At 29.7% G+C, this 19,946-nt stretch overlaps 2 protein-coding genes and 1 non-coding gene across 3 annotated transcripts; 2 read left to right on the plus strand and 1 right to left on the minus strand.

Annotated features, from left to right (window-relative positions):
• The first annotated feature begins 6,541 nt into the window (after positions 1-6,541).
• On the plus strand, positions 6,542-11,445 carry LOC107638931 (Pentatricopeptide repeat (PPR) superfamily protein). The gene is made up of 3 exons (XM_016342324.3): positions 6,542-7,006; positions 8,404-8,608; positions 9,204-11,445. Exon 3 carries the CDS (start codon positions 9,274-9,276, stop codon positions 10,843-10,845), a length of 1,572 nt encoding a protein of 523 aa, XP_016197810.1. The 5' UTR covers positions 6,542-7,006; positions 8,404-8,608; positions 9,204-9,273; the 3' UTR covers positions 10,846-11,445.
• A 396-nt stretch (positions 11,446-11,841) lies between these two features.
• On the plus strand, positions 11,842-11,915 carry TRNAT-AGU (transfer RNA threonine (anticodon AGU)). The gene has a single exon. It is a non-coding gene; the product is annotated as a tRNA-Thr (tRNA).
• A 2,981-nt stretch (positions 11,916-14,896) lies between these two features.
• On the minus strand, positions 14,897-18,340 carry POP4 (ribonuclease P family protein). Its single transcript, XM_088485789.1, has 9 exons — positions 17,915-18,340; positions 17,756-17,791; positions 17,564-17,640; positions 17,007-17,272; positions 16,727-16,795; positions 16,548-16,606; positions 15,929-16,030; positions 15,600-15,723; positions 14,897-15,412 (listed from the first exon to the last, which is right to left on the minus strand). The coding sequence occupies exons 1-8, from the start codon at positions 18,132-18,134 to the stop codon at positions 15,626-15,628; spliced, it is 927 nt and encodes a 308-aa protein (XP_088341915.1). The 5' UTR covers positions 18,135-18,340; the 3' UTR covers positions 14,897-15,412; positions 15,600-15,625.
• Between the last annotated feature and the right edge of the window lie 1,606 nt (positions 18,341-19,946).

Genomic DNA, 19,946 nt, shown 5'->3' on the forward strand with positions numbered 1-19,946 from the left:
TTTATTTTATGCAAAATAATTTTTAAAAAATAGCTTAAAAAATATTTTTTAAATTATTTTGCATACAATAAAATATTTTTTTGTGGTATAATTTAAATAAATTTATTAAAATATTTTTTCGTAATTAAATTTTTTGTTAATTTTTTTTAATGCATAAATGCTGATCACGAGATTTCTTTAAAATATTAATGAGCTATCAATTCGAATTCCATACAATACACTTTTGTCCATTTTTAATAGCTTATAAATATTTTTTAATAAATTTTTTTAATAAATTTATTTAAATTATACTACAAAAAATATTTTATTCTATGCAAAACAATTTAAAAAAATGACTTAAAAAATGTTAGGAGTACTATAAAAATTTGTAATGTTCTGATGACTTAGGTACTCAAATTTTAAATAAAGTACTCTACATAGTCAATAATAATTTAGAAATTAAAGAAAATATTTTATTCCATACAAAACAATTAAAAATATATTTTATTTATTTTTCCACACATATTTTCTGTCATTATATTGCCGTTAGAATCCTCATATATTTCTAATTTCTCAACCTAACCTTCACAAATTCTAACACAATCTTCATATAATTTTACTTGAGATATGTGTCTCATTTTTTATGATTTGTATAAGTGAGTCAATATATATAAATGGGTAATAGACGTATCAGTACAAGTTTTATTATTGACTAATGATAACTCTATTTATATTAATATAGAGAGTAAATCAAATAAATATTTAAATTATTGGTCTCTAAAATTTGAAAAAAAATATTATTCTTCGTTATAAATATGTTTATTATATTTTTTTTAATTTTTAAAAGCTGTTTTACCAAACACAATTATAGTACTTGTGCTTATTAAAAACTATTTTTAATGTGATTTTACCAAACGCAAGTGCTATAGCCTTTAAAAAGTCTTTTCATAAGCTACTCTTCAAAAGTAAAAGCTTTACCAAACCAAGCCTTATTCAAATTATACGGTGAGCAATTCGAATTATATACAATACTCTTCTGTCCATTCTTGATAGCTCATGAATATTTTTTAATAAATTTATTTAAATTATACCACAAAAAAATATTTTATTGTATGCAAAATAATTTAAAAAATATTTTTTAAGCTATTTTTTTAAAATTATTTTGCATAGAATTAAATATTTTTTGTAGTATAATTTAAATAAATTCATTAAAAAATTTATTAGAATTTGTTACGAAAAGGGAGTAATTCGAATTATATCTTTTCGAATTACTACTAGTTTCGAAAATAGAGTAATTCGAATCAACTTGATTCGAACTCCCTTCAAAGCACGTCTCCCTACTAATTCGAATTGATACAATTCGAACTCTATGTTTATAATTCGTGACATATTGATTCGAATTACGTATTGTCAATGCTTTCAAGTAATTCGAATTATATCAATTCGAATTACATACAAATCTAATTCGAATTACATTAATTTGTTCTTTGGTAGAATGATGTATCAGAATTTTATTTGGCGGATTTAGGTAATTTTAAACTCCCATCGGCTCATATACGTTTTTTACCCTTAAATTTAATATAAGAAAGTAGGGTTATACTAGGTGTAAACTAAATTCAGCCACTAAAGTCAATCACCAGTATAAAATATATGCTAAAATATAAATACACATTGAAAATAAATCAAACTACACATATATTTATACATAAATACATTGATAGCTGATTTTAGTGTACAAATAATATTTTTTAAGAAAGTAATATTGTCACTTTTAAAATTAGTTTTGCTCCTCATTTTTGTGCGATTTTTTTTTTTAAATCACCATTCATTCTCATTATTTAATTTTTCATAGTAATAAAAATATTTATTGAGAGTAATTTAAAAATGATATATCATAAAGAAATGATATTATTAATTTGAAAGTGACACCCTTCAATATATGACCCAATTATGGGTGCAATTAAAGTTTTGTTCATATTTTCACTTATACTTTTGAGGTTTAATTCACTAATAATGTATTCAATAAAACCTAATTATATGATTATACTGACCTTCTATAAAATTTAACTAAAGTTGTAAACCTTATATTTTTGGATAATATTTTATATATATTCATAGAACAAAATCCTTTTTGTTATTGTTAAAACTAGAATTCAAAACATTTTAATGGGAAAATAAACTATTTATCCATATTAATCATCTTACAATTTTTTCACATCAATCCTTCCACGCTTTTTTTTTTTTTACATCAAATTCAAAAAAAATCAGTTTCATTAATAAACATATATTAAACACGCTCCAACTCTCCACTAATATAAATATTCGTATCCCGCACTCTTTAATATAAAATTGTTTTTTTTCATATGTTTCCTCTTTATTATCGTTCTTTTAGGCTGCGTTTGTTTCTGAGAACATGATAGGACAAGACACTGAGAACAGGATAGGACAAGACACTAATGGACAGAGACACAAAATTTTGTGTTCTTGTATTCTATTTGATAATAAACTAGAACAAATTATGAAAATTTAATTTACTCATTTTTTTTCATTCAAAAAATTTGAGATGAAAAATATAATAATAAAAAAATATAATTATGAAAAATTAACAAAAATAATGAAAAAAGAATGAAAAATAAGTTGTATCTCTTGTTAGTGTCTCTGTGTCCTTCCTGTCAGGATGGACACAAAATACACTAATTTAGTGTCTCTGGACATACTGTCTCTGTCCATGTCTCTTCTGTCAAATATGATTTTGTGTTTCTGTGTCCATGTCTCAGTGTCCTGTCTCTGTAAATAAACGCAGCCTTATTTCTACTGTTGTTGCTGCGTTTTTCTTTTCTTTTCCTTCTCCTCTTCCTGGTAATTTTGTAACATTATGTATTTCTTATTTCTTTTTATTCTTTGTTTAATTTTTTCTTATTTTTTTTATTTTTTTCTTGTTAAAAGGATAAAATAAGAAAAATTATGAGAGGGTGAAAGTGTAAAATAAAAAGAAAGATGAATAAAAAAAGAAGAAGAAGATGATGACAACAAGAAAAAAGAAGAAGAAGATTTTTGAGTTATGCAAAATATTTATAAGAAAATAGCACCGAAATTTTTTAATCATAACACAAGAAGTTTCTTAATTTTGACACCAAAATTTTTTAACCGTGACACAGGTTCTTGTTAAGAGGGAGAAACAAGAATGATGCGAATGTGAAAAGTTTAATTACTTCGTCGGATCCTGTAGTTTCACCAATTTTCAATTAGGTCCCTATACTTTTTTTTCTTTTTAATTGGATCCCTATACTATATCAGATTTTGTAATTAAGTTGTTATCGTGACAAAAATATTTGAATTAACAGAATATTCTATTAAATGAAATAGAATATTTAATCAAGTATTAGACATATTCGTTTTGTTTAATAGAATATTTTGTTGATTCTAACATTTTTGTCACAATAGGAACTTAATTACAAAATCTGATATAGTATAGGAACCAATATAGGAACTTAATTGAAAATTCAGTGAAATTATAGGGACCAACAGAATAACTAAACCAATGTGAAAGAAGAAGGAGAGTTTTAAATTGTGTAAAATTTATCAGAAAAATAATATCAAATTTTCATAATCGTGGCACAGAAAATTTTTTATTTTGGCACAAAAATTTCTTAACCGTGACATAGAAATTTTTTAACCGTATCATTTCCATCTAAATGATGTATTTTTCTTTTTACCGAACTAGTTGGGTGGCATTGAATTCATAATTTCATATACAAGAGGTTTAGCTATTTTTGTGTCATTTATAATAAATTGATGTATTTTTTTATTTTAAAACATATTTAAATATATTTTGTTGGTTGTGTGAGTTAAAGTTTTGGACAGAGAATTCTTTAAAGATTTATTGTATCATTTACAAAAAATGTTTGGTGTCATTTTCTAATTAAATGATGTGTTTTGTTATAATTGAATTGATTGTGTGGTATTAAACTAAAGAAGAGGAAGGATAATTTTAAATTGTGCAGAATTTATTAAAAAAATAACACCAAAATTTTTAATCGTAACATATAAAATTTCTTGTTTTGACATCAAAATTTTTTAACCGTGTCATTTCTAACTAAATAATGTATTTTTTTTATCATTGAACTAGTTGGATGGTATTAAATTCATATATAAGAGGTTTAGTTCTTTTTGTGTTATTTACAACACATTGATATATTTTTTTGTTCTAAAACATATTTAAATGTATTTTGTTGGTTAAGTTAAAGTTTTAGATTTATGATTTTTTAAAGATTTTTTTGTGTCATTTACCAAAATTTTTTGTCATTTTTAATTAAATAATGTGTTTTATTATCACTGAACTGATTGTGTGGTATTAAACTCAAGAAGAAAAAGAAGAGGAAAAATTTTTAGTTATGCAAAATTTATCAAAGAATAGCATCAAAATTTTTTAAATGTGGCACAAAAAATTTCTTAAATTTTTTTATGTGGACAAAAATTTTTTAATCATACATAAAAATATAATGTACTTTTCTTATCATTAAATTAAATTACGATATTTAACTAAAAATAAGAAGAAGATGATGATGGTGATAATAATAAACTAGCAGAAGAAAAAAAAGAAAAAGAATAAATCAAATGAGAAAAATGAAGGAGGAGTAGTTAGTGGTGGTGGTAACAACTACCACAATAATGAAAGTGAAGGATGAAAAAAAGAAAGAAGAGCATAGAAGAAGAACAAGTAGTAAGAGTGAGCAAAAGAAAGAAGAATAAAGAAGAAGAACAAGTAGTAAGAGTGAGCGTATTTGAAGAAGATGAAAGAAAAGCGCTCTCATAATAAATGGCACATGATGTGAAAAACAATTACAACAACTTGATTAAATTTAATTAGGTAATTTATTTGGTTGTAGAGTTTTTTTGTTTTCACAATATACCCGATCTACAAGACAAATTTACTATTGGTCAATAAATTACTGCACATACAATACAAAATATAAATCACCAATATTTAATTAAACGAATGAGTGAACTAATTATTCTATATTGTCTAGCACTTATTATTATTATTATTATTATTATTATTATTTATTTATTTATTTTTAAAAATACTTAAGAAGAATCAGAGTCATAAAGTTAAAGTCATATTTTGTTTAGAGTTTATTTTCTTGTAAAATTGTATATTCTATTTTAGAGCTGCATAATTTAATTGGTAAAAAAGTAATGTTATGATAACCAACTGGATTTGGGAAATTCGTTGAAAGAGAAGAAGCACATTTAAATTTCTTGAAAGTTTTAACTTTTGGTTTGTCAAATTTTTTTCTCTTAGAACGCAGAAGTGATTTTGCTGCGAAAATCACTTTTACAAGAAGCAACAATTTTTAGCTTCTGCGTTTTCTTAACGGACTTTTGGCCATAGATACTAACCATTTATTTATCTTTTACCAACTTTATCCTTTATATATGTTATTGTATTATTTATAAAATTCTTATTATTTCTATTTATATGAGCTCTATTTTTCTATTATTTATTATTTTTTATTTTTTTAAACTGTTTGTTTGATATTATACACTTTTATAATTGTGATTTTTGTGTATTATGTTTGTTATTATCTTCTTATAATATGATTTATTGATTCTATTAGGTAAAGTAAATTAAATAAAAAATTAACTATAAATAATAATAGTAAAAAATTATAACATACTAAAAAAATAGTACTAAAAATACTAAAAATATATTATATAAAAAAATCATCAAAAACTTTTAGATTTGTTTCGATCACTATAAAGTAAATATTTATTTTTTTTATTATTTTCAGTACTCTCTTTTATAATTGTAATTCTCGTATACTATGTTTTATTGTAATTTTTTATAATATAGATTATGATTCCATTAAAAAAGATAAATTAAATAAAAATTTAATCATAGATAATAATAAAATTATAAACGTTGGATTCCAAATTAATATTAAAAATAAGATTATTGAGAGTACTAAAATAAGAATACGATGTAAAAACATACTAAAGTAACATTTAATACTTAAAAAATGTAACATATTTGATTAAATATTCTTTTATATATATATATAATTTATATTTTTTTATTTTTATTTAAAAATATATTTTGTCTATTTTTATGTTATTTTTATTTTAGTAAGTAAATATTAATTTTGTTATAAAATTAACTAATAAGATCTATTTAAATATCTAAATTAAAATAATAGGATAATATAAAAAAATTTTTAAGTTGATGTCCATTTTAGTAATTTTTTTATTTAAAAGTGATTTTAAATGATACAAGCCAAACAACATTTATTTTACTATAATCCATTTTGATACAAAAATTATCAAACATAAATTACTTTAACACAAATTTACTTTTGATTAAAATCAAGTTTGTAAAATCAATTTTATATAAACTTCCGTTTACGAACGGTAATCCAAACACACATAGTTTGGTGGGCATAAAACCGTCTTGTAAAAAACCGATTTGTAAAACGATTGAACTGGCGGTAGTTGGTGAACCGGCGGGTTTTTTCAGGATTTCCGGTTCGAATATGTAAGCTCCTACGACGCCATTTCTCTTAGAAGGAAGAAGGAAAACCACAGCCACCCCACCCCTTTCAATCATGTCTCTGAGAATCAGAAACCTAACCCTAACCTAAACCCAGCCACCAGCCCACCATCACCATCCCCCATCGCCGAACTCTTCTTCTCCGGTAGAGGGTGCAGTCGCCGCCGGCGGGAACCGTGGGTGCCATCGCACTCTTCTCATCGCCGAACCCTTTTCATCTTTCCTCTTTTTCGACATCGTCGCACGAAGGAAGCGTTGACCCCGTGGCATCACCGTCGCGAAGGTTGCTCGGTCGATCGTCGTCTCTTCGAGCTCCCTCCCCCTCTCTGTGTGTGTGTGTGTGTGTGTGTGTGTGTGTCCGAGGTCTTCGAGCTCTTTGTCGCTCTCTGTCCGAGCTCACTTTCCTTCCTCTGTTGTCGTCAGCCCGTCACTTCCCCTTCCTCCGTCGCCGTCACTTTCCTTCCTCCTTCGCCGCCGGTAAGCACTGCTGCTTCAATTTAATATTGCTTGTGTTGTACTTTTGTTAATAATACTGATTCTGGGTTCTGTGTTCTGGGTTTTTTGATTTCTGATTCTGTGTTTGTTAATTTTGCTTAATCTGAGTTACTGATTTTCTGAAATAATGGTTGAATTGAATGATTCGGTTAAATATTTTTTTGCTGAGTTAATTTGTGAGTTAATTTTGTTGAAGCTTAATTTATTTTTGCTGGATGTTGGAGATGGAACAGGAACAACAGCCAGGAGACATTACTTATTCAATTTGTTGAATGTTGATGTGATTCTGAATTCAATTTAATTTGGATTCTGACTTTGGAATTGGATTCAATTTAGTTTTTGCTGCTGATATGTTTTCAGATTAGTTTGGATTCAGAAGTTAGAACCATATGGTTGATTAATTGATTAGAATCCCAAAAATTAAATATGATTATATGCTTTGGTTGTCTTATATTCAGCAGGTTTAGGAATTTGTAATTGAATTGAACTGTGTTTTTACTTTTGTGTTATGATTATATGCTTCTTAAATATGTTTTGTTTTATTGTTAAATTTTTTTTGTTCTGAATTTTTGTTGTTCATGTGATGAGTATTATTGTTGATTATTTGATTTGAATTTAGAAATTAATTAGAAATTTTTTATTTTGTAAATTTTTAATGATAAGCTATAGGTAAGTTATAATATGAAATTGTAAAATTTTGAAATTAGTTTCGAATTATTGAATTTGCATATTAATTATGTATTGAATTTTTAATAATTTCATTGTATATTTAATTAAATCGGTTCAACTACGGTTTGATTCTGGTTGGACTATTGAATTATTGAACCAGTCATTTGACCGGTTTAATAATCGGTTCGGTTCTTGCAACCTTGGGTAAAAGCTCCAACGAGATTACCTTAACGCCTTAGCTAATTAACTGTTTAATAGTTTATCTTTTTTTTATTCTTTTTAAATTTCACAAAAAGTGGCATCCCCGTCCTCACTCTTCTCCGTTCTCCATTATTACCCAAACTCACTCCATCTCTGCCTCGGCCTCTCCGGTTTGCTGCTGCCGCCGCCTACGCCTCGGCGTAACTGTTCTGCACTTCTGCTTCTCTCCTCGCAGCACCGCCGCGTCTGCCCTTTTCTTTCCTTCTGCACCATGGAATCATCAAGTTAGCTTTTGATATGTATAATCATTTATATGGTTGTGTCAAAATCTTAGCAGGTGTTACACTAATGAAATTGATGCTCAATGTGTTTGTTGCTGCCATGAGTGTTATTGTTACCAATGCCATGTTATGTTCGATCTTATAAAATGATGTAAGGTGAAAATTAGTGAATTTAGGAGAGACTTGTAGATGAATGTTGCTAAGTAAGAGAAATTTGTTTGAGAACAGGAAGGTAGATTGCAAGAAAAGAAGATATTTCAATTACTTCTGGTTTTGGGAGGGAGAGGTTATAATGAATCCAAGACAATATTGCTGGTGGTTCATATAAGTGCCCAAGAAATCAATCAAACAAAACAAAGAAAAGAAAAGAAATGAAAAGAATTGAAGCTCTAGTGAACAGAAGCTGATGTCACTGCAGTATGCTGAATGAATAGTAAGAGTTGCTTTATGAATTTATGCTGCTATTAGTAGGTGGAATAGAGTCTTCTATCTGTTCTAATTTTGCTACGATTTAGCTTAGTATGTTTGGTGATATAAACATGTTATTTAGTTTAGTTGGACTGGTGCTGATGAATTTGTTCAAAATTAAGGAAAATTGTTCACATTAGAATTTTTCTGCTTCTCTACCATGTTTTGCTTGTGTTCATATGCTGATGCTTCAAAACCTGTTTCCAAATATTGAAATTGAGACATGCTTAGTCTTCTACTTTGCAAGTATATAAAATATTGATATTGGTTTATTATGCTGTATTTTTGTCTTTATGGATGATCTATTGTAGTGTTCCTTTCTTACTAATTTTCTTTTATTAGGTTAAAAGTTAAAACCTTTATTCTTTATTTTTCTTTATTACTGTTGTACTAGTAAGAGCTTATCTATTTGCTTCAAGTTATTGATGTAAATAGGTAAATATTGCTCACTGTCTTTGTGTTTGTCATTTTGTATATATGTTGCATTTATGAAAAAGCCTAATTTGTTAGTAGGTTTTAACTGTGATAACATAATTTTGTTTACACCTATTTCTAAACAGGAAAGAACAAGGGCCATTAAGCTGGGCAACGGAAAGTTGTGGATTGAAGATCCTATGAACAAGTTGCAACATGGGTTTTCGGGCACTATCCTCTAAGTACAAACTCCTACCATCTTTCTTTTGGCCTCTTATTGATCACAAGCCCCGCTGCTATCACGCCCACGCTTCCCCAACCACACAAGTCTCTGGGCCATTATTACCAGACCTTGTGAATGAAATATCTCGTGTACTAAGTGATCACCGAGATCCTCGCCATGATCTAGAAATGTCTCTCAATCCATATTCAGCACAAATATCTACAGATTTGGTTGAACAGGTATTGAAGAGGTGTAAGAATCTTGGCTTCCCATGTCACAGATTCTTTCTTTGGGCTAAATCAATTCCATGTTTCCAACATAGTGTTGAGAGCTTCCACATTTTGGTGGATATCTTAGGAAGCTGTAAACAGTTTGCCATACTCTGGGATTTTCTCATAGAAATGAGAGAGTATTCTGTTTGTGAAATCAGAAGCGAGATGTTCTGGCTCATTTTCCGAGCATATAGCCAGGCAAATTTGCCAGACGGAGCAATACGATCTTTCATGAGGATGGATGAATTTGGAATAAAGCCAACAATTCATGATTTTGATAAGCTGCTGTACTTTTTATGCAAGAGGAAACATGTCAAGCAAGCTCAAAATTTTTTTGATCAAGTTAAGAATTGTTTTGTGTTAACTGCTAAAACTTACAGCATTTTGATAAGTGGATGGGGTGAGATTGGTGATTCAGGAAAGGCCCGTGCGCTGTTTGATGCAATGCTTGAACAAGGATGTCCAGTGGATTTGCTTGCATATAATAATTTGTTAGATGCCCTTTGCAAAGGAGGTAATGTCAATGAAGCTTCAGATATTTTTCATGATATCATGTCAAAAGGAGTTGTGCCAGATGCTTTTACTTACTCAATATTCATTCGTTCATACTGCAACGCAAATGACATGTATTCGGCTTTTAGGGTTCTTGATAGAATGAGAAGGTATGACCTTTTGCCTAATGTGTTTACATACAATTGTGTTATAAAGCAACTTTGTAAGAATGAAAAGGTGCAAGAAGCTTATCAGCTGTTGGATGAAATGATTTCAAGAGGAGTAAAACCGGACACTTGGAGTTACAATGCGATACTCGCTTTCCACTGTGACCATTGTGAGGTCAATAGGGCTCTAAAGTTGACGTCTAGAATGGTGAATGATAACTGTCTTCCTGATCGCCATACATATAACATGGTGCTGAAATTGCTGATTAGGATAGGAAGGTTTGACAAGGCAACTGAAGTTTGGGAAAACATGGGGGACAATAAGTTTTATCCATCTGTGTCTACATATTCTGTCATGATTCATGGTTTATGCAAGAAAAAGGGAAAGCTAGAGGAGGCATGTAAGTACTTCGAGATGATGATTGATGAAGGAATACCGCCTTACGATACCACCATTGAGTTGCTGCGGAATCGTCTCTTAGGGTTGGGATTGTTGGATTACATTGAAATACTAATTGGTAAGATGAGGCAAAGTACTTCCAGTTCAATTCAAGAATCAGCAAAAGTTATGAATGGTGATAGGGCATATCCTAATAATTTGAGGCATGATGAAACAGACATAGAAAGTGACTAAAGAAGTGGCCAATTATTTCTCTTTAACTGTTGTTGATGAAATACACCAGGCACCATTTTTTACAGCAGAGATCATATTGGAGATTTTATATCTTTGGGTAATGATCAACTAATGTATAATTTAAACGGAAGAGTGCTTATGCCTCCTAAACATCATTACATGTTAAGAGTGCATGGCCAGTTGAATTGATTGAGCATGCTCATATTGGAGAGTGATAATGTTTATGGAATCTTAAACCCAGGGCAGAAATGAAGGTGAAGGTTTGGAAAACTTTTGAGAGCTGAATTGCAAATCATTGAGGAACTACTGACTAGTGGCATGCTACAAAGTTTTTTATTGATTTGCAAGTTATTGTCCATATCCAGTGCCAGTGGATCAATAGAGTAGACATGTATCAAGTTTTAGAAGGAAGGGAGAACAAATTGAATATTGAAGATTAATACAAGAAGCATATCTTTGTCCCTTGAAAGATTAAGAAAATGAGAGAGATTTATGTAACTATTATTCTTTGCTTGTAACATATTTCACGGTTTTGTATGCTCTACATTTATATTGAACTTTTATTGCAGTGTCTGAACAAATAAAAAATGAAATGTATATTACTTTTAAAGTGTCATTTTTTAACATAAATTTAGCATCGTAATGAGAAGAAAAGAAACTTTTAAAATTTTTTTGTTGCCTATGGTATCTTTTAATCTGGCAGGTTAAAGATTAATCTGTTAAAATTGGAATTTGTCACTAGTTAATAGATTATTGCAAACAAAATTCGAATTTTCAATATTTGTTTAAGCGAACTAGTGAATTAACTACTAGATCAACTTAAGTTGGTTAGAAACTTTAAAATTTTATTTAATTGTGCTGTGATCGGTTCATTTTTGCATATTTATGTTGCTGATAGCCTGGATCATGAGAAAATCGGCCAATAAAATTAAAGTTGAAATTTTATGTCTATTTTACTGCGGTCAAGTAGAGTAGTCAATATAAATTTATTAAGCAGCTCTTGTAGCTCAGTTGGTTAGAGCACCCGTTTAGTAAGCGGGAGGTCTTGAGTTCGACTCTCAACAAGAGCATTGTTTTTCTCTGCCAACAAGCCGGCTTGCTTCTTTTTCGGGTTGTCCCTGTCTCGGTCCGACATCCGAGTGAAAGCGAAGGAGAAGAAGAAAGACAAGTGCAACAATAATGAACATCAGAATAGCGTTATTCATCAGCATCACAACATGAACCCAATTTCTCCTTCGTTTACTGACAAGTGCGGTTCCACAAAGCGGCAAGGCAACAACAGCACTAGCAGCATCAATCGGGTTCAGCACCCATGGATTACTTCAACCAGGTTCTTATAGGCCTCCTTCATCTTCAAGAACCCACCAAGTCACCAACACCGATGTCTTAAAGGATAATTTAAAAATTTTATTAAATTTTGTAAGATTCGAATAATTTTGTGTGTAAAAACATTTTTTTATAGATATACCTTTAATTTTTATTTTTTATGAATAAAAATATTAGCGTCGAAATCTTTTGTAATTTGAAATAATTATTTATTCATGTTCTTGTAATATGTGGAATTAGTATTACTCGAAATAGGAGGGCTAAAGTTTGACGACTAAGATAATTCTTTTCTTGTTTCATGACTTGAAAGAGACAAGAGGAGGACAAACTCCACCCAAATTATTATTATTATTATTAAAATTGAATAAATTATTATTTCTACTTATAAAAATAATCACTATATAACCAAAATATCTAGATGTATTCAAACATTACATTTTTTGGTAAATTCGTTAGTATTCTAAATGTTCAGGAGTAGAAATAATTTACTCATTTTCATAAATATAGGTTAATTTTATTTATTTTTAAATAAATTTATCAATATTGTTTTATTATTTTTACTCATTATATTTATTTATGGGCCTAGTCACTTTGGACAGCAAAAGTAAATAAAAATCACGCTCTTTTTGATAAATTTTCAATGATGGTAAAATTGTAGACCAAAACAACTTTTTTAAAAAGTAACAGTAGAATTGATTTCATTATTGAGTAATTTATTATTTTATTATATATTATTAATTTTAAAATTAAAATGTGTCACATATTATTTTTTATTATAATTAAAATTAATTTTTTTAAATTAAAGAGTTCTTTATTTTTTTTTATCTATCTCTCTCATTTTTTTACTCATTCTATTTTTTTTATTCTTACACTTACTCTATCTCTTTTATATATTATTATCAACAACTAATTACAAATTTAACAATCAAAATATGTAATATGATATTGCTAATTACAATTAAAATTGAAATTAAAATATTTAAATATAATTATATTATATTACTAATTTAACAATTAAAATATGTCAGATGACACTCTCTCATTAAAAATAAGATGAAATATTTTCTCAGAAATTAATAAATTCCCTTCTTCCATCCTCTTATCTACCATTCTCTATTTTTTTCTACTCTTTTCACTCTATATATAACTTATAATTTATATTTTATATTGCTAATTTGACAAATCAAAATGTGTCACGAAGTATTCTTTTATTACAATTAAAATAAAATTTTTTTTCCAAAACTAATAAATTCCATCTCTTCTTCTTTATCTTTCTCTCTCTCTTTTTTTTCTATATCTCTCTACCTTTTTGTTTTAAAAAAAATTAATAAAATAATATAATTCAAATAAATTCATAAAACTACTACCACAACAACAACAAAACCTTGTCCCATTAGGTAGGGCTGGCTACATGAATCAAACGACGCCATTGAGATCTATCATGTGTCATGTCTATAGAGAGACCATTTACATGTAGATCTCGTTTGACCACCTATAGATGGTCTTTTTAGGTCTTCCTCTACCTTTCATCTCTTGTCCCTCTTCGATTTCATCCACCCTCCTGACGGGGTGTTTTGTCGATCTTCTTCTCACATGTTCGAACCACCTGAGACGCGATTCTACCATCTTTTCCACAATAATTGATACTCCAACCCTCTCTCTTATATCTTAATTTCTTATCCTATCCAATCGTGTATGACCACTCATTCATCTCAACATCTTTATCTCTACAACACTTAGCTTAGTGCGATATAATTTACCTTTAAGTTTTAAAGGCACTTTTTTGTCACATATAAAACCAGACGCACTCCCCTATTTTGACCATTGACCAACTTACTTGGATCCTATGATTTACATCATGTTCAATCTCTCTATTATCTTATATGATGCACCCAAGATACTTCAAACTCTCTATTATATATTAAATTTATAATTGAATATACTTAAAAAAAATTCTACAATATTATTTACATAAAAATATATTTTATTATTATATCCATACTTTTTAATTTTTTTATTTAATTTTAAATTTTCACCACTTATTTTCTAATATATATTTTTACTTCTCTTCTTTCAAATATTTATGACGTAGAATTTGGAAAAAATACTAATGATGCGATTAATAATTAGAATCAAGATTGAATTATTTCAAAAAAAAAAATCTTGAGTTAATTTTATAACTATCAATATAATTTTTTATACTAATATCTAATTATATTTTTATATATATAGAGAAAAAATATTACTTTTAAATAACAAATATAAAAATTAATTATTTTTATTTGTACAATAAATTTAATATCTAATCATATGTAAAAATATACACATTAAATTCTTTCAAGTTTTAGATAATAAATGTTAAAATTAATTATTAGTAAAAAAAATAAACTCTTTCACATGAAATAGTAACAAAAAAAAAACTTATTATTTAATTTTTTTTATCTATGAAGACCCTGATTTTCTTAGTCGATAGAACTTTTTTTCATATAATCTTTTTTATAGTTTGATTTTATAAATCTTTAATTTTTTGTCATAATCTATAATGCCAAGACAAAATCGACATAATTTCAAAAGATTTATATCCCCGTAATATTATTAAAAACAAAAATATTAGTAAATTTCTATTATCCCCCACCCCCAAAACCAACCAGATTTTTAACGGTAATAATTTCTTAACATCATAATAGGATACAAAATCTGAAACTAAAGATGAAATAAAATAACATAACAAAAACAATTAAAAAATATTATAACATTAAGTGGCTAATTCAATTGCTGAAATACTATATATTTAGTTCCAATTCTAAAGTGAGCAGAAAATCACTCAAGAAAATGGGAGGTTCTATACACAAGTAAATGCATCCATACCTAGAAAATACCAAATTCTCGGGGGCAAAATTGTGGGTCATTTGACATTTCCATGTTTTCTGATGGAAACAACTGCAGTAGTGTTCTCTAAACAAACTGAAATAATTGGGACAAGATACTCGAGTGAGTCACTTGAGATTTTGAAAGATCCAAAGCTGCAAGATCATCTTCTGAGTTCAATGCGAAATGCTCAAACACTCAAAACATTCACATTTCTGTTAGAAGATGCCCTGGAACCGAAGACGGCTGCTGCTCTAACAATTCGCCGTTTGTTCCAAACCAGCTTCAGGACTCAATCATGTGAAAACAAACATTTAGTCATCCCATAACAACAGAATCGGTAGAGACTTTTTTCATGCGAATTTGACTTTCCCTGCAAAACCAATACACAAGATAGTAGACACATCATTTTATTGTAAATCTCTTAGAATAGTTAGATTGCAGAAATCAAGGTAACAGAAAGTAACAAGGTTCATTAACATTGAACAAGATCAAGGCATCACCGCATCAGCATCAAAGATTGATAGAAAAGGCGTTAAGTAGGATGAATATGTTTTCACCTAGAGTTGAGGGATCATTTGTAGTATCATAATCCAATCCTTCTCGAACTGAGTTTATCTCCATGGACGGTGACTTTGAAGCAATCAACTTGGAATACAAACACAGACCCTCTTTTGGGGACAACTGCAAGATAGCACAGAGAAAAGAAGTATTTAGCAATCATATGTTTGAAAGAAATAAATTACAGAGGAGATACTGAAACAAATAAAATCATCACAAATTCAACTTTACAGATGAATTTCTACATTCATATAAACATTATGAAGGACAATGGGTATCAGCCCCAATAAAGCGTCCTGTTTTCATTTGTAAACAGTGGAAGAATTACCTCGGAATTTATTATCTTCAGTAATTATCCCAAATGCTTCTGCAGTTTCACGAATCATGATGCCACAAGTTCCAGTAAAATGGATGATTTTACACTCCACAACTGCAATACATACATAAATATAGTACAGTCAGCAGATAACTACATATTGGGAGATTGATCCAAGAGCTTCGACATTTATTATTATAAAAAAAGAATTACTCATATTCAACAACAGGCACCGGCGACCTTTAGAAATTTGATTCATTTAATTAGAAAGTCCTAGCAACATGTTTTTTTCAATTGCATGCAACTGCTTCAACTGAACTTCATAAGCTCTTCCCAAGAAAATAAAACATAGGCTTTGATAATAACCTTAGCAGCAAAAGCTATTTTAACACGATTTTTAATACATAGTAACAATATACATAAGACCCAATTAGTTAGAGGAAAATAAATGTAATATCAAATTAGCAACAATATAACTGCCCTTGAAGTCAACATAATTAACAGTAACACATTAACTGCCACAAAAATGAGAACAGTACCAGGTAATAAAAACATGTTTTAGCAATTTTGAATTTCTGACAGCAGAACATTGAGTTCATAACTAACTGAAAAATAAAGAGAGTTCTCAAACCTAGAATAAAAGCACCATGTAGATCTGCACCAAGGAGACATTGAGCCAATTGATCTATCCTGAAATGTTGACAGTTAATGGTTATAACAGCTACAAGCGAAGAAACGATTAAATCAACTGTTCCTCCCATCCTTGGAGAAACTATTTAATTGATCAACAGACCAGAGGAAAACAAGTACCTAGTGGCTTTAAGAAGCTTCGCTATATAGTCATTCCACATTTCACGCATTGGCTTGAAAATGTTAAATCTGTAACCAAAGTGAATAATTATTGAAGAACAAGGAGAATATCATTCCCAACTGGATGAAACATTATTTTTCTCTAGCAAAGAATCCCAAAGGTCAGTGAAATGAACATCTCATTCAGAATAATAAATATGCCCGTGATCACAGAACTAAAATCATAACAGTTAACACCAACAGGCTAAAAAGAATGATACTTCAGAGACATTAAAATTACTTATGGAACTCTTGAGGAAGATCTAATGATCCCTTTTTCTTATGCTGTTTCATGGACATGTGTTTCTTCGAGCGTTTTGAATGAATTTGTAAAGTCCTAGCTTGAGAACCAGAAGCAATTGAACGTCCTTGTACAACATAATCAAGATGGATGATGTTGTCAATTTTGTAGCTTCTAGATCCATGCATGTACTTATAGCCATTATCCCCTTTCATAAAAAGCTCGTGCAGTGTGCTATCAACTGAACTTCTTCTATCAGTACAAGACTGCAATAGAAAATAAAAATTAGGGAGGTATACCATTTTTGAAATCTGAAGACAAAGAAACTTGTAAGAGACCTTCAAATTGCATCTTTCCATGGTATTGGATACAGAACATGTAAAAAATTTCTTTTAAGACCCTTAAATTATTCATTGCATCAACAATTATATCTCAGTGCCCAGTGTTAAGAGGAATTCTACTGTTGACTCTCTGGAATTTACAGGAAAAGATTGATGATAGAAGCTTGAATTAGGATTTTCATACACGCATGACACAAATTCAAATCAATGAAATACCTTGTCATTAGTTCTAAGCAGATTTTCGTTTACATCATGAGAAAGTTGGGCATATATTGGATCAGCCTCTTCAGTTTCTGCATACATACATACAAACGTTGCCTTCATAATGTCAATGCAAATTGGAATGCAAAATTCAGTATATTTGCATAAAACTTTCCAAAAAGCCAAAAAAAGAAAAAGATGCAGTACCTTTGATAAAGGTATAACCAAAGAAACTGAAATTCCCTAACAGCATAGAAATAAAAATGGTCAGCTAAAATGTCAAACAGGATACAGAGAGGTTCAAATATAAATTAAAAGAAGGAAATAAAATCCGAAAAAGAAATAAAAAAGTGAAAGTTGAAATACCTTTGTTGGGTGTAGGAGATGGTTGTGGTTTCGGTTTAGGATTTGGCTTCTGAGCATTAGGAGAAGCAGAAGGTGCAGGATGAGGATGAGATGGTTTGACATGTTCTCGGAGGGTGATTTTGTTTGCTTTCTCTTTGTTGAAAATCTCAGCTTTGGCAATAGCAAACCTTTTCTCCAAAGCTTCCAAAGTGCGTTTTCTTGAATCGGAATGTGCAGCCATAGCGAACTTATGTATGAATTAAACAGAGAGAGCAACAACACATAGATGGATACAACAGCTGCAAAGTATTCACGAAAACGCGGCCTTGGGAGGAGAAGAAGACGACTCTGCCTGCGGCGGTGGCTAGCGACGTTGGCGGCGCGGCACGGCGGCGAGAAGTGTGATTTTGATTTGGGGTAAGCGTTAGGACTTGACTGATCCTTACTAAACTTTTTTTGGGCATTTTTATGGTATAAAGATTTTTAATTTTTGGAACTACGGGCTAATACGTTTTTTTGAACACATTTTGGGCCTATAGTCAGTTTGGGATTTAATTGATGCCTTTAACTGAACAGCCCAATGCTGAACAGCCGAAAAAAAAATATATATAGTCATTCTAGTGTAACTCATTCTAGCATGACTATATTCACGTGATTAAGGTAACAATAATGTTTTAAAAGGTATTACTAAAATTAAAATAATACTTTTTAAAAAGTATTAATTAAAAATATTACTAAATATAAAAAAATATAATTTTAATTTTAACAAAATTTTTATAACTACTATAACCTAATCATAATAAAATCCACTTAAATTAATTATAAATAAATAAAAAAATATCTTAGCATAGACAAATGAGAATGAATGATATTTTGGAACAGAACTAAAAATAAAGGAAAAAACATAATGGAATATATATAACATAATGGAATATTTTTATTTAAAATAATAATTCAAAATAAAAAAATACATATTATTATGGAAATAACTCTTAGAAATGTTAAAGTTGTATAATAGATAATGTTCTTGCTTGCGAAATAGATCGGCTCTCAAGGGTGATTGCCGAGCTATGACCTCAGTGGCTGGGCCTCCAATCTTTGAATCCGAGCTTTTCTCCTTAAGGTGATGTAAATAATACGAGCAAATGAGAGGAGGGGAGTGTACCTGCAAAGGGACTCCAAAGCTTAAGTCAGTATATTGTATTATTCGAACATACTGAAGAGAATACTTTACCTTGCTTTATATGATAGGCTGTTCGTCCGTTGCGCTTTTGGCATTAAGGTCGCTTATAAAAAGGTGGATAACATATCTTTACTTGTGTACCGTTATATCGTCGGTTATGATGAAAAGCATTTATCTTACCGAGTTATAGCTCATGAATGGACGAGCTTATAACAGACTACGCCGAGTTATAGCTTATTCATAACGACCATATCGCAGCTTGACCGAGTTATAGCTCATGAATGGGCGAGCTTATAACAGACTACGCCGAGTTATAGCTCGTTTATTACGACCATATCACAGCTCCCAAGTTTGGCCTGTGAAGAGTTTTTAATGAAGCAGGTTGAGCTTCTTGATGAGTTATAACTCGGTTGGATAGGTTAATGAGTGAGCCCCCAGTTTAACGTACTTCATTAAAAAGGTATTATGTTTGTGACGTGGGGAGTCATGGCATTGTTTTGGGGAGGAGAGAGAAAGAGTAATGGATCATTAAAGTCTTTTATTTTTCCAAAGCAACTGCACCGTTTGATGTGATTGAGGTAGCAGTTACTTTGCAATGTGGTTAAGTTAATGGTTTAGGAACTGAGTTGCTTATCCCTGACCCTTAGTGTTGCTTCTTTGAAAACAGAATGAGTAAAAGAGGTATGCATGCTTTTTCTTTTATTTTGTAATTTATCATCTGCTTCTTTCTTCTTTGTTTTTTGCTTCTGGGTTTGGTTATGGGGTTTGAGAAGGAGAAGAAAGGGGAGATTGATTGGTCTTATGACTGGGTTAGTGAGGATGTGAAGGGTCGGGTATCTTTGTTTCGTGACGATGCGGCTGTGAAGGAGG

This window comes from Arachis ipaensis, chromosome B4, assembly GCF_059453495.1.
Source record: "Arachis ipaensis isolate K30076 ecotype BB chromosome B4, ASM5945349v1, whole genome shotgun sequence".
Lineage (NCBI taxonomy): Eukaryota > Viridiplantae > Streptophyta > Magnoliopsida > Fabales > Fabaceae > Arachis > Arachis ipaensis.